This window comes from Sorex fumeus, unplaced genomic scaffold (genome assembly GCF_029834395.1).
Source record: "Sorex fumeus unplaced genomic scaffold, SorFum_2.1 ptg000020l, whole genome shotgun sequence".
NCBI classification, from domain to species: Eukaryota; Metazoa; Chordata; class Mammalia; order Eulipotyphla; family Soricidae; genus Sorex; species Sorex fumeus.
Genome location: NW_026606077.1, coordinates 8384165 through 8399372, shown reverse-complemented (window position 1 = coordinate 8399372; position 15208 = coordinate 8384165). Strand labels below are relative to the sequence as shown.

Genomic DNA, 15208 nt, shown 5'->3' with positions numbered 1-15208 from the left:
TGGGATCTGTTTTAGTAGAAGGAAAAGTTCCCTTTCATTTATATGAATCTATGAAGTAGAACTAAAAGCCAGTTTCTAAGTCCTTTAAAATTGTGTTTTTTGCTATTGTTTCTTTTTTTTAAAATAAATCTTCACTTTTTCCTAAGAAGTAACAAAGTGAAATATCATCAATTAACTTGAGTATTTATTAACTATCGAATGGTTGCCTTTACTGTTCATTAATGCTGCTTGTATGTATTATCTCAGTGATATGCTATTAATAAGCTCATCTTGAAGATAAAGAAGTTTATTTAACTGTTTGCTTAACTAACCTAAAGTAATGTAACGAAGTCGCACATCTAGTTACTAAAGCTAAGTATGTGAATGGGTTGAGTCGGAGCTCCTTTCCTTGTTTCTAGACGAGGGGTCACAACTGGCCCCTGGAGCTGCGTCCATCCATCCTTGAGAGGAAGGATCATGTGGTGCTGGGGACTGAGCTCAGGGTCTTGCATGTGCTGGGCATACACCCAACCACACGAGCTAAACTCCCAGCCACAACCCCCCATGCCTTTTGCCCTGGCTTGGTAGCACTAAAAACTCTGTCTTTCTCCCTTTAGTCTGAAGAGGAAAGTCAACTTTCATTTCATGGTGTAGCTTATGTTAATATGGTTCCGTTGCTGTATCCAGGCGTGAAGAGGATCCGGGGTGCTTTTCGTGTTTACCCTTACCTAGACAGTACAGTCTATGAGAAGGTAAGAGAAGGGGATTGAGAAGGCATCTTTCTCACAGCTCACTTATAATGTGTTTACCTGCATTGTTAACGTACACAACTTTGCAGATGATGTTTGAAGACAGTTGGTATAGTGGAAGGTTAAATAGAGCCTTTGAGTTATTTTGTGATTAGACATTAAAACTTTAGAATGATTAAAAACCAAACACTGCAAACAACTCAGTTCTCCAGCAACAGATGAATAGAGAATGCAAACTTGGAGACATTGCTACACAGTAGAAACTACTTAGCAGTAAAAGGAATTAACTATTAATATGTATAACATGGACGAATCTCAACTTGCTTAGACTAAGTGAAAGGGAGCATCAAAGAGAGTACCCACTGCATGCTCCTTCTCTTTTTTTTTCTTTTTGGGTCACACCCAGCGATGCACAGAGGTTACTCCTGGCTCTGTACTCAGAAATTACTCCTGGCGGTGCTCAGGGGACCATATGGGATGCTGGGAATCGAACCTGGGTTGGCCACATGCAAGGCAAACGCCCTACCCGCTGTGCTATTGTTCCAGCTCCTTGCATGCTCCTTCTTACATATAATCCCAGGGACGACTGGGGTGTGACTCGGCGAAAGAGTAATTCCTGTGAAAGTATGAACATCACCCAAATGTTATCCCTGACACTGCTTTATGATCCCCAGGGTCACCATAAGTGTGCAACCTCCAGCACACTGCCGCCAGGTGTGTAAGCTCTGTCAACAAGTGTGTGAGCCTGGCACTAACAGTGGGTCATGCTCAGATGACAATAAGGGGAAAAGAAAGAATTACATATAAATGTAATTCTAAGAAAAATATCTGTAGCACTAGAATGCAGATCAGTTGGTGGTTGGGAACATGGGTAAAGGATTACAAAAGGAAAATGAGGAAAGCATAATGGATGATAGAAATTTTTGCTTGATTGCAGGCATGGTTTTGCACATGTACATATGTCAGTACAAGTTAAATTGTATACTTCAACCATGCAGTTTGTTATATTTCATTTTTAACTCACTAAAGTTGAAGATGAAACCTTTTGTGCACTTAAAAATTTTTGTGTGTTGATATGGAAGGGACCCTGGAACACTGGTGAAGGAGATTGACACAGGTGGTGGGATCAGTGCTGCAACATTGTGTGTTCTTCCTAGTTCTCAACTAGGAAGAACTTTGTAAATCACGGTGCTTTAATAAGATTTTAGAAATTAAAAAAAATAATTTTATTGTGTTCAGTGTGCAGAAACTTATGGTTCCTTCCATTTTTAGGGGTTAAAATATTAAAATCTGTCTATAAACTATATGTTTCTTTCTATTATAGTGCAGTGACGAATGTACTTTATCTATAGCAGTCATGAGCATATGTAGCTTCTTGAAACGTGGATTGAAGTCCTATATGGGGCTGAATAATTTAATGTGGGGGTTATGAAAATTTGGTGACAGTGAAAGGTTTCTGAACATGCAGTAAGCAAAAATTTAAAATAAGGAATATTTAATTAATTTTTTATTGAACCACCATGAGATAGCCCATTATGAAGTTGTTTATAATTAGATTTCGGTCATACAATGTCCCAAGACCCATCCCTCCACCAATGTGCATTTCTCAGCAACCAATGACCCCCCAACTCTTCTATAGCAGGCATTTATCTCTCTCTCTCTCTCACTCCTTCCCTATCCTGCTCTCCCCCCTCTCTTTCTCTCTCTCTCTCTCTCTATATATATATATATATATTTCTCTCTCAGTAAGGAATATTTTGAATCCAAGGTGTTTCTGGCACTCCTTGCCTGTCTTATGCCTCTTGGGTAAAGGGTGTCCCCTGTGGAAATGTTTATAAGGCCGTGACACATGTTATGTGTGACTTCCTGGATATTGGGAGTCATTTAATTTTATTATGTTGTTTCTTAGCAGAAAGTAAAGCTTTCAAAACTTCAACCATGGAAAAAACATATTTCTGCTTTGTTGATAGTAAGACAGCTTTCTTCCTTTTATTTTTGCCATGTCGGGGATCAAATCCAGGATGTCACCAATATGAGGCATGCATTTTCTCACTGAGCCATATTCCTAGTCCACAACAGATATTTCTTAATTTTAGAACCATTACTGATCCACAAGCCAGAGCCAGGAGGAAGCACTGAGCATCACTGGGTGTGATCCAAAAAACAAAATAAAAAAGAATATGAAATACAAAATATTGTAGAAAGGGGAGGATTATGAATGACATCAATCATTTACAGCTTATCAGATATATTTACAGCTTCCTTAATATTGTTGGGCTATCTTTTTGTAGTTTCATTGAGGCACAATTGACATATAGTTTCTAAAATGTATACTTAAAGGGATCAGAGAGACAGCACAGTGGGCTACAGGCACTTTAATTGCTTTGCATGCAGCTGACCCAGATTCAATCCCCGGGATCCCATATGGTCCCCAGAGCCCTGCCAGGAGTGATCCCTGAGTGCAGAGCCAAGAGGAAGCCCTGAGCATGGCCAGATGTGGCCCCTAAAACAAAAATAATTAAAATTAAGTGTATATTTATAGTTTACTAGTTAAGGTGCCTTCCTTGCATGTGGACTCCCCCATTTTATCCCCAGCCCCCCACACTTTCCTGAGCACCACTGGTAGTGACCCTCAAGCACAGAGATGTACCAGTAAAATTAGATGCTATTACTTATATAGAGATAAGTTCTACCATTTAAAGTTATGTGATATTGTATATGTCAAAGATGAAAAACTTTCTGGTAATAACAGTTAATGAAACACCAAAATCAAGCTAAGTAAAAAGGTTTTGTAATAATTTACATAATAGGATAGACCTGACTTGCTCTGATACTTTACCCGTCCAACTAACATGACAATATGATGCATTTTTCACATTGCGTCTCAATGGGTTCACAATGTTTAAATTATTTAGAAAACAATACCATTTTAAAAATTGAATCACTGTGAGATAGAGCATTACAAAGTTATTCATGATTATTTCAGTCATACAATGTTCCAACACACATACCTCCACCAGTATAATTTCCCAGCACCAATGTCCCCAGTTTTCCTCCCACCCCTTTAAGCCACCCCTCACCCCAGCCTGCCTCTATGGTAGGCACCTCTCTTGTCTCTCGCTCTCTCTCTCTTTATCTCTCTCTTTCTCTCTCTCTTTCTCTCTCTCTCTCATTTTAGGCTTTATGGTTTGCGATACAGATGCTGAAAGGTCACCATCTCTATCCCTTTGCCTGCTTTCAACACTCAGTTCTTGTCCAGAGTGATCATTTCCAACTAGTATTGTCCTAGTGGATCCTCCTGTATCTTAACTACCCTCCACTCCCACACCTTTGACCAACGATTGACCATTTTTCCTGGCCCATTTTGCCTGGCCTTGGATATTAGTTTCATACTTTTTTTATATCCCACAAGTGAATGCAATCATTCTATATCTGTCCCTCACCTTCTGACTTGTTTCATTCAGCATGATACCCTTCAAGTCTATCCATTTATAGGTAAATTTCATGACCTACACATAACAGCTGTGTAGTATTCAACTGTGTAGATGTATCATATTTTCTTTATCCATACATCTGTTCTTGGGCACTCAGGTTGTTTCCAGATTCTGGCTATTGTGAATGGTGCTGCAATGAACATAGAAGTACAGATGGTATTTATGCTGTGTGGGAAACAACACTATTTTAAAGATTAACTCTCTTGAGAATAACTTACTTTGAGTTCATTTTGTTCCCCACTGATTGATTACGTTTTGGGATTTCTTTGCAGACTAAGTGTGTATCAAGCTTGTTTCGGGATGCTGCTCATTATTTGATTCAGAATAATAAAGCCGGAGGTGTTAATTCTCCAGTGGTTAAACCAACTGTTGCAAAGATCCCAAAAGAAGATAAGTCAGTCAAAGAAAGGGATGTGGAAGGAAAGCTGAGGCTCGTGGATGGGGTAGGTTTCTGAGAAGGAGGTTGTTTGGCTGGATTTGTTGCATTCCAGAAGTTTACATGGATTTCTTATTTGGTGATTAGTTTGTGTTTAGTTTTAATTTCATTTGTTTACTGGGCATGGGGGTCCCCAGCAGTACTCAGAGTCCAAGAGCCACTCCTATCTGGTAGCACAGGCCTGCCAGTGGGCTGCTCTGGCCCAGTGATGTGGCCTGACAGCACTTCTGGCCGCTTGGGCCAGCCCCATGTGCCAGGGGGTCATTTGGTGTGGGGCATCAGTTGAAGGGGCTTGTACGTGCCAGGCATGTGCTCCACTCTTTCAGTGATCTCTGGCCTTGGTATGCATTTTGATGCACATAATGGTCCTACTTCCTACCAAACACTTGAAGACCATGTAAGAATTCAATTCCCCCCCCCCTTTTTTATTGGATCACCCTGAGATTCACAGTTACAAAGTTGTTCATGATTGGGTTTCAGTCATATAATGTCACAACACCTGTCTCTTTTCCAGTGTACATTTCCCACCACCAGTGTCCCCAATTTCCCTCCTGTATCCCGACACCCCAGCCTGCCTCTATGGAAGACAGTTCTACCCCTGAACCCTCTCTCTCCACCAGATACCCTGCTTTAGGCATTGTGGTTTGTAATACAGGTACTGAAAGGTTGTCATGTGTATCACTTTACCCCCTTTCAGCACTCAGTTCTTGTCCAGAGTGATCATTTCCAACTATTACTATCACAGTGGTCCCTTTTTTCTCTTCTCTGTCATAACTGCACTTCTACTCATCCCCACCACAATACCCTCATACACTACTTGTGGCAAATTTCCAACCATAGACCAGTCCGCCTGGCCCTCCTAAGAATTCAACTTTTGAAATATGTTTTACATTTTTGTCTCATTTTTAGTGGATTATTCGTAACAAGCAATACAAAATAAATTATTTCTGTTTTGCTTTGGGGGCAAGGTCTGGAGATTGGGATGGAAATGTGGTGGCGAGAGGGTGTAATGGTGGTGAGATTGGTGTTCAAATATTAAATCTAATCAAATACTCTGAGCAACTTGATAAAAACATGTCCACTGTCCACTGTCCTCCCGTCGTTCATCGATTTGCTCGAGCGGACCCAGTAATGTCTCCATTGTGAGACTTGTTGTTACTGTGTTTGGCATATCGAATACGTCACGGGGAACTTGCCAGGCTTTGCTGTGCAGGCGAGATACTCTCAGTAGCTTGCCGGGCTCTCCAAGAGGGGCGGAGGAAAAAATATAATAATAAATAAATAAATTGTGTTTTATTTTCTTTCATTAGGCACCTAGTATAAAATCTCAGAGCTCAGACACTCCTTTGGAAGTTGAAACCTCTCTGTCCCACAATCCAGAAGGACAGGTAACTATGCATGAGGAGTTAAAAAATCAAGTTTAAATTCCTCATCCCTGTAATGCGCAAGAAAGTACGGTGTGGTGAAAATGCCCTGACAGTTGCTCATTGTCTGAGTTCCCATCCAGGGTTTGCCATGATCACTCTATGACCTCGAGGAGTTTTTTTTTTTTCTTAATGAAACACTCTAAAACGAATAGGTACTAATTCATTTTTCAGGTTAGCTTTCAGGTTATTTAGAGCATTAAAAATTCATGACTTTAATTAATAGTGCTATATAGCTACTACTGAGAATGCAAAGATACAGTAAAGATACAAAGTTCTTAGCTTTTATTCATCTGTCCTTCTGACACTCACCAGTGTGACAGGGGAAACAGACTGACGCATAACTCACCATGATACAGAATTCTGATGAATGCTTGTCTAGAGGAACAAAGAAAGTGCTCTGTGGGCTCAGAAGAGACAGATTAAGAGCTACCAGTGTGGGCAATCCTGCAAGGCCTCCTGGAAAAGGTGGCATCTGAGCTGAGAAGTGAAAGATGAAGAGAGTCTTTTGCTGACCGAAGGTGGAGGTAGAGGCATTTCAAAGCAGAGGGCAGCTGGAGCCAAGGCAGAAAGAAGGTAGCAGAGTTCCGGGTACGCTGATGAATTCAATCTGGTAGAGGTATGAAAAAGACAAGTTGTAGAACAAAGCACAAAAGGACAGTCTGACAACACCCAAAAGGAGAGGGAGAACACAAGGGATTGCCCTGCCACAGAGGCAGGGTGGGATGGGGGGATGGGCGTGGGAGGGATATTATCCATGGTGGTGGAAAATGGGCACTGGTGGAGGGATGGGTATCTGATCATTGTATAATCGAAACCCAAGCACAAAAAATTGTAAATCTACAACTGTACCTCATGGTTTTTCACTAATAATAATTAAAAAAAATGTTTGGTCAAAAAAAAAAAAAGGACAGTCTGGGCGATGTTGTATATAGGCTTTGAAGACTTGCTGAAAAGCTTAAACTTTCTTCTGTCGGTGATGAGGGAACATAGACTCTCACTGGAAACTCATAGCAAAGGTTTCTAAGTCACATAGAAATAAGACCTGTGTGTTTTAGTGCAGACACTCGCAAGGACGTGAAAAGGGTGGGGTGGTGTACGCGGGGCTCTCACTGTAAAGAGATGAGTGTTGGTGAGCTTGATTCTAAGAAGGGTTGTAGCAGAAAAAGTCAGAAACCTACAGAGGCGAGATGTGTGATCATAGAAAAATTTGTGAGTATCAAGGAAGAGAAATTAAAGGTAACTCAGGTTTCAAACATGGTTCTGGAAGTATAGCAGAATCATTAAGAAAACTGCAAAAGTTCTCCCCAGTGCAAAAGAAAGGTTGATCTAGGAGAAATGACAGCTGCAATAATGTTGGACACATTTTAGATGTTGACAAGTGGCTGGTGTTGAAAGAGCTCTGTGTAAGAATGTCTGAGTGTGGTGGAGTTTTGTTTTTGTTTTTGTTTTTGTTTTCATGCAAGATTGCTTGGTGTAAAAAGAATGGCATTCATTTTACAACAGCTTGAAGCAAAGTACTAAACAAATTAAACAGGGCTTCAGTGAGGGGATGAATTTTCCTTCAAGAAATAAGCCTACTTTGCTGTTTTACTTTTGATTATTTTCCTATGTAAAAAATGTTTTAGCAGTTGACCTCACTCTCTGTATATACTTTTTCTTACTCTGTTATGTTATTAAAATGCTTCTTATAAATATCTGGTCTTTTTTCTGGAAAAAATAATTAGAGAAAAATGTCTTCACAGCAATATGTAGAAGCGGGGACATACATTGTGCTAGAGATTCAGCTGGACAAAGCGTTGGTTCCAAAGCGGTTGCCGGAGGAGCTGGCCGCAAGGTATGCACAGCCAGGGTTACCATGCTTGTTTCGTGGAAACATTCTGGGGCAGGATTGGGGGCCACCTGGGGTACTTGGAGGATCCTCCCCAGCAGCGGGTAGCAGCCACCTCAGGAAACCATACGTCCTCAGGTCTTGTGGCCCAGAGGTGCTCAGAGGCCTTCAGGATGTGCCCTGTGATACTCAGGAGTTAGTCCTGGCTTGGTTTGGGAATCACTCTCGGCAGCACTTGGGGGAATGGGTCACAAAGTGGTGCTGAGAATGGAACCTGGGTCTCCTCTAAGCCAACCATGTGCTCCAGCCCTCTGAGTTATCTCCCTGGGCCACTTTACACTGCATGGGGCGTGGGGAATGGGCTCCCAGACAGTGTGAGAAGGTCTGGGGGCTCCCTCAGCAACTCTCAGCCAACCAGACTGGAGTTGGGTGCATGATGCAGTGCTCCAGAGGCCTCCTGGGCTGTGTGTCCTGTGTGCAGGCCTGGGACAGAACCAGGACCGGCACATATAAGGCAACCACTGACCCTGTACAACATCTCCAGCCACTTTGGACCTTAATAGATGCCTTCGACTTGCCTTCCAAAAAGTTCAATTACAATCAATGTAGGAGAGTGCTGTTTTTTTCAGACATTTGTCAACACGGTATTTAAATATTTTTTTTTTAAATTTTTGAGGGGACTGCCCAAGCAGTGCTTAGAGGGTCTGGTCGCTGCTCCCAGAGATTCTCAGCCATCCAGGGAGGACAGTTCAGTGGTTAGGCCTGAGGATGCTGTACTGTTAGGAGCATTGGTGCCAGAGGCCCCCAGAGCCAACCTGTTGATGCCTGGTGTACTCTCCAAGGCTGCACCCTGATGCTCAGGGATTGTGTGGACCTGATGATCAAACTGAGTCCTGAACATACACCCTAACCTCTACGATCTCCCAGCCCACCCGAACTTTTGTTATTTTGATGAAGGATGTTTCTCCTGGGGGATAGAGGTGGCATACTCCTTGGTGCTTCAGGGTTGACCCTGCCTTGGTGCCTGGAGGTTGCTCCTGGCATTTTTCAGGGGGCCACGTGGCACCAGAAACTGAGCCCCAGTATCCCTGCCACAAAGTATGTGCTTTGTGAGCTATCTCCACAGTCCCCTCATTTAAATTTTAACCCACATTTTAAAGACTTTTGTGAGCTTGAACATCTTTTTCACAATTTTTTTTAGCTTTTTTTGGGGGGATGAGGGGTGGGGGCATACCCAGTGGTGCCGAGGGCTTACTCCTGACTCTGGATTTATGGACACTCCTGGCATGCTTGGGGCCCTTATGGGGATTGAACCGAGATTAGCAGTATATAAGACAGGCACCCTGCCCACTGTACTATCGCTCTGGCCCCTTTTCCACATTTTTTTTTTGCTTTTTTGGTCACACCTGACAATGCACAGTGTTTTCTCCTGGCTCTGCACTCAGGAATTACTCCTGGCAGTGCTCAAGGGACCATATGGGATGCTGGGAATCAAACCAGGGTTGACTGCGTGCAAGGCAAACACCCTACCCTCTGTGCTATATTACTCCCAGCCCCTCCACAATTTTTCGAATCATTTGGAAACCTTATTATATATGTATATATATTTGCTTTTGTTTTGTTTTGTTTTTCAAAATTTTATTTTATTAGACCACCGTGAGTTACAAAGTTATTCGTAGTTGGGTCTTTGACATACATTGTTCCATCACTCATCCCACCACCAGTGTCAACTTCCCTCCGCCAGTGTCCCCAGAGTTCCTCTCCTACCCACCCACCCTGGCCCCAGCCGGCCACCTTGACAGGCACCTTTTAAATTTGGTTAAATTTGGATCTTGCAATTTTAGTATTTTTGACTCTGTGGTTTGGATATTTAGTTCTATCATTCCTTAACACCACTGATCATTATATTCACTTATTAATAATTTAATAAGAGAAGTCACTTAATCACTTAATCACTTAATCCCCGTTATTCATCGATTTATTTGAGCGGGTGCCAGTAACGTCTCCATTCATCACGGTTGCGTGCTAGCGTAGCCCAATGGTATCTGTTCGTTTTAGGAACATGTAGAGCCTCAAACCGATCATTTAGGGTCTTGACGAAGAAGTCTGACCATCTTATAGGTGGGCGTCCACGTGATCTTTTGATGTCTCGTGGAATCCAATCAGTAATGGCTCTAGTCCAGCGGTTGTCTGTAAACCTCATTACGTGTCCAGCCCATCTGATTTTTGGTGTCTTGGCAAATGAGACAGCGTCTCTGATTCTTGAGCGTTGACGAAGATCAGAACTCCGGATTCTATCTCTCATTTGAGTGAATCGTGATATTCCAAGCATAGTTCTTTCGATTCCTCTTTGAGAGACCCGAACAGTGTTCTCATCCTGTTTTCGTAGGGTCCAGGTCTCTGAGGCATATGTTAATGCAGGAAGAATAGTGGAATCAAAGAGATGTGCTCGTAGTTGGAGGTTCTTTGTCCTTTTAGTTATTTCTTCAATGCTCTTGAAGGCATTCCAAGCCGCTCTCTTCCTCCTGCGTAACTCAGGTGCCAGGTCATTCATCATGTTGATTTCTCGACCTAAGTATATATAACTGTTGCATTCGGAGATGGTGGTTCCGTTGAGAGCGAATGGAGCGTCAGGAACAAGGCTGTTTCTCATAAACATTGTCTTCGTAAGATTCAGCTGTAGTCCAACCTTTCCACACTCACGGTCAAAGTCCGCAAGCATTTGTGCTGCTTGGCTGATGTTTGGTGTTATTAGAACGATGTCATCAGCAAAGTGGAGGTGGTGTAGTTGCCGACCATCTATCTTCACTCCCATGTTTTCCCATTCCAGTCGTCGCATGATGTTCTCGAGGGTGGCACTGAAGAGTTTTGGTGAAATGGTATCACCCTGCCGAACCCCTCTCTTGATATGGATGATTACTTCTTTGTAGAATGGTGAGATCTTGGTAGTGAATCCGCAATAGAGCTCACGAAGGATCCTGATGTATTGAGTTTGTACGCCCTGATTGGCTAGGGCTTCCATGACCGCTTCCGTCTCAACAGAATCAAAGGCCTTCTTTAAATCAATGAACGTTAGACAGAGCGGCATCTTGAACTCCCGAGATACCTCAATGAGCTTGGTTATTGTGTGGATATGGTCGATGGTACTGAATCCTTTTCGGAATCCAGCTTGTTCACATGGTTGTCCTTCATCTAGTGTTCTGCTAATCCTATTCAGGATGACTCGAGTGAATAGTTTGTAGATGACAGACAATAGGCAGATTGGGCGATAGTTGCCAATGTCGTGGATGTCTCCTTTCTTGTATAGTAGTACAGTCTTGCTGGTTTTCCATTGGGATGGAACCTTGCATCCAGACAGGTAGCGTGTGAAGAGTCGAGCTAATGTATTGATGAGTACTGATGGTAAGTTCTTCAGGTGTTCAGGTCTGATCTTGTCTGGGCCAGGTGCTCTTTGTTTCTTTACCGACGAGATGGCATGTTGGATTTCGGAAGGGAGAACATTGGGAACGACATATCCATCATGTGGTATGTGGTATGTGGGCAAGTGGATGTGGCTATTAAAGAGATCTGAGTAGAAGTCATGAATAATCTTCTCCATTGCCCTTCTGGAAGATGTGATAGATCCATCATGATGTCGGAGGGCAGTCATCTTGGTTTTGTAGTTGGTGAAGGACAGGCGGGCATTACGAATGTTTTTCCCAGCTTCTGCTGCATCTACCAGTACTGCTGCTCTCCTGTTTTTGAGGTCATCCTTGATGGCTTTTCTGCACTGTTTTGCCAGTTCGGACGTTTGCTTGTGGTTGCCTGAGGCACGTGCCACGCCACGTTGGCGAATAAGTTCAAGAGTGTTCGAAGAAAGACGGTTTTTTGTGGTTATCTCTCTCTTGACATTCCTTGCACAATCATGGAGGTGCTGAATCATTCGATCGTATTCCTCATCAATGTTGTCAATGACGGCATCTTCCCATGTTGCTGCAACAGAGCCAAAGAGTTCCCAGTTGGTGGTTGTTCTGGGAGTCTTCTTCTTAAACCTTGCATTCTTTTCTCCTCGTTCTGTGAGGTAGAATTTTGCACGAAGAAGACGGTGGTCTGATCCCGTTTGGAATTTTGGGACAACAGCAACATCGGTTAGGCAAAACCGCCGATTGAATATGATGTGGTCTATTTCATTGTGGAACCGTCCATCGGGAGACTCCCATGTCCAACGTTTAGATTCAGCCTTTTGGAATTGTGAGTTACCATGGAAGGTTTTGGTTGACATGATGAACTCAGACAGTCTGTCACCTTGTTCGTTCCATTCCAGGCCATGGGTTCCGATGTGGAGTTCATCGACTGATCTTCTTGGTCCTATCTTGGCATTAAAATCACCAACAATGATCTTGTAGAAGGTGTGATCTTCTTTATAGAATTTCTCCAGCTCCATGTAGAATTTCTCAGTTTCTTTTTCACCATAACTGGATGTTGGTGCGTAGACAACAAAGATAGAAACTGCCGGTAGTGAGCCACATTTATTCAAGTGTAATCGTCCAATTCGGGTTGTTAGGCATTCAAATGAATCAATGCTTGTGACTAAGTTTGTGTTGACAAGGATACCGACACCACCGACGCCTCTTTTATCACATGTTCCAAGGAACAGTTCTTCTCCAGTGTCGAAAACAGCATGATGGGATTGATGTCTTCTCGTTTCGGTCAGACCAATGATGTCGTACTTGATCTTTCATGCTTGTACCATAAGGTCTTCAATGGATGCAGCAGATGCCAGCGTACGAGCATTAAAAGTACAGACAATCATTTTTGTTTTTCTGCGTTTTGGCAGCCCATGTCTGCCTTGGTGTTTTATCAGCTTCTCCTTCCATATCCTTCTCGACTCTGCATAATCAGGGCTAGGGGAATGAGATCCATTTATTACTGGATTTGGCATATCAATTTGGTCTATTTGGCATAGATCACGGATAGCTTGCCAGGCTCTGCCGTGTGGGTTGGATATTTAAGGATATTGAAGTATTGTTAATAAATTATAATTATTAGATCAGATAGTCTTCCCCAGCTGGGCTTGTGCTTGGTTGTGACAGAGGCATATCTTATAAGTGTGAGGCTTTGCGTTTAGGGAGAAGGAGAGGTTGGGTGAAGGAGTCGGGAGAGAGAAAGAAAGGGGTAGAGAGAAAAAAGAAGAGACCTGATTGTCTCCCTCCCATTTGATTCTAAAACAAAGATCTCATTTCATCTCTTGTATGCAGAATGCTAAGTGGCAGAGTAGCAGCCCATTGAAAATGCTGTAGCAAATGTGGAAGCAATTTTGACTGATGATAAATTGATCTGCAACATTTTAGTTTGAGGATTAGAACATAAGCATGCAAAATTTGTGTCCATTGGGGGGTGATCACAGTATTCTCATTAGCACCTGTTATCATACATAATTAAAATATTTTCCCCTGTGACGAAAACTTTCAATATCTGCTTCCCCCCTGTTTGCTCTCTGGCTCCCTTTGGTTTCCTGAGCATTGCTGAGTGTAGCCTGAGCATCCCGGGGTGCTGCAGGTGACATGGATGCCACGAGGCAAACCTGCACCACCTTGCTCTCTGGCTCCCTTTGGTTTCCTGAGCATTGCTGAGTGTAGCCTGAGCATCCCGGGGTGCTGCAGGTGACATGGATGCCACGAGGCAAACCTGCACCACCTTCTCAGGCCCTCCCTGAGTTCCTGGTTTAGTTGGCCAAGAACCAGCGGACATTTGGTCTTCATGCTATATCACCAAAACTCATCTCAGAACTGAAAGTTCGTGTATTTTGACCTTCACCCATTGTCTTCGCCTCTGCCAACTCATTTCTGGCGATCACCAATATGTTCTTGGTGTCCATGAACCTGATTTTATTTTTCGACTGCCCATATAAGTGAGTCCTATATGGCGTTTAACTCTGCCCTATTCCACTTAGCAAAATGCCCTCGAGATCCATCCATGCTGTTGTGATTGTCAGTATTTCATTTTTTCCTATGGCTAAAATTACTCTATTAACAATGAAACACTTTGAACTCGGAGGACATTGTGTGTGCGTAAGTTCATAATTTCACTATTTGTGTGCACTAGAGCACCACTGTATCACTGTCCTCCTGTTGTTCATCGATTTGATTAACTCGAGCAGGCCCAGTAACGTCTCCATTGTGAGACTTATTGTTACTGTGTTTGGTATATCGAATATGACACGAATATGAGCTTGCTGGGCTCTTCGAGAGAGGCGGAGGAATCGAACCCGGATCCGCCAGGTCGGTCCAAGGCAAACACCCTACCATTGTGTTATCGCTCCAGGCACATTTGTGTGCAAGTTTCCTTTTTTTAACTTCTTACTGACATTGTAATTTTTCATACTTTTGTTGCCCCCTGGCGGTACTCAGGGGCAACTCCTAACTCAATGTTTAGGGGTCCCCCCCTAGAGATACTTGGGGTACCATGCAGTGCCAGGGATTGAACCTGGGTCTCCATGCAGCAGGAGCTCCAGACCATTGAGCTACCTTCCCAGCCCTACTCTACATTTTTTCATTAGATTTTTGTTGCTAATGTTGAGTTATCCGAGTTTATACTTAAACCACCACCATTACCCTGGTCTTTTTGTTTCTTGTTTGTTTGCTTATTTTTTTGAGTCACACCTGGCAATGCTCAGGGCTTCCTCCTTGCTTTACACTCAGGAATCACTCCTGGTGGGGTTCAGGGGGCCACATGGATCAAACCTGGCAAAGCAAGTGTCCTATCCACTATATTAGTCTTTCAGCCCCTGCTTTTTTATTTTATTGACTTCCTTTGCTATTCTCTAGTTTGATATAGACACTCTGCTTAATTTTGCTTTTGTTTACTTGATTTAAGGACTTAAAAAGTCATTGCAATCCTAAAGAGCTTACCACCTGTGTTTTCTTCTAGAAGTTTTATGGTGTAACCTTTATGGATTTCAGACTCTAATAGATTTTTAATTGACTTTGGTATCTGGTATAAAGTAGTTCGGTTTTATTCTTTTAATGTGGCTATCAGGTTTTCCCAGCATCATTTTTTAAAGACTTTCATCTTTTCAATATATCTTGGAGTTAACTGATCCCGTAAGTGTGGGTTTTCTCTTCCTCTGAGCGATGTCTCTGTTCTTCTATCAATGGCATATAGTTTTGATCGAAAGACTGTATGGCATTGATATAGTTTGAAAAATGCTATAACCATATAGTTTGAAAAATTATAACGGTTTATTAATTTTGTTGGGTGTTTTTTGAGGGGGGTGTCACAGCCGGGAGTGCTCAGATGTTACTTCTGGCTCTGCA

At 42.7% G+C, this 15208-nt stretch overlaps 1 protein-coding gene across 1 annotated transcript in view; it reads left to right on the top strand.

Annotated features, from left to right (window-relative positions):
- CFAP70 (cilia and flagella associated protein 70) overlaps window positions 1-15208 on the top strand; it is a 67690-nt gene that overhangs the window by 26479 nt on the left and 26003 nt on the right. The window contains exons 9-12 of the mRNA XM_056113454.1: window positions 597-731; window positions 4495-4665; window positions 5969-6046; window positions 7828-7919. Of these exons, the coding sequence (XP_055969429.1) occupies window positions 597-731; window positions 4495-4665; window positions 5969-6046; window positions 7828-7919 (476 nt within the window). The remainder of the gene's footprint in view (window positions 1-596; window positions 732-4494; window positions 4666-5968; window positions 6047-7827; window positions 7920-15208) is intronic.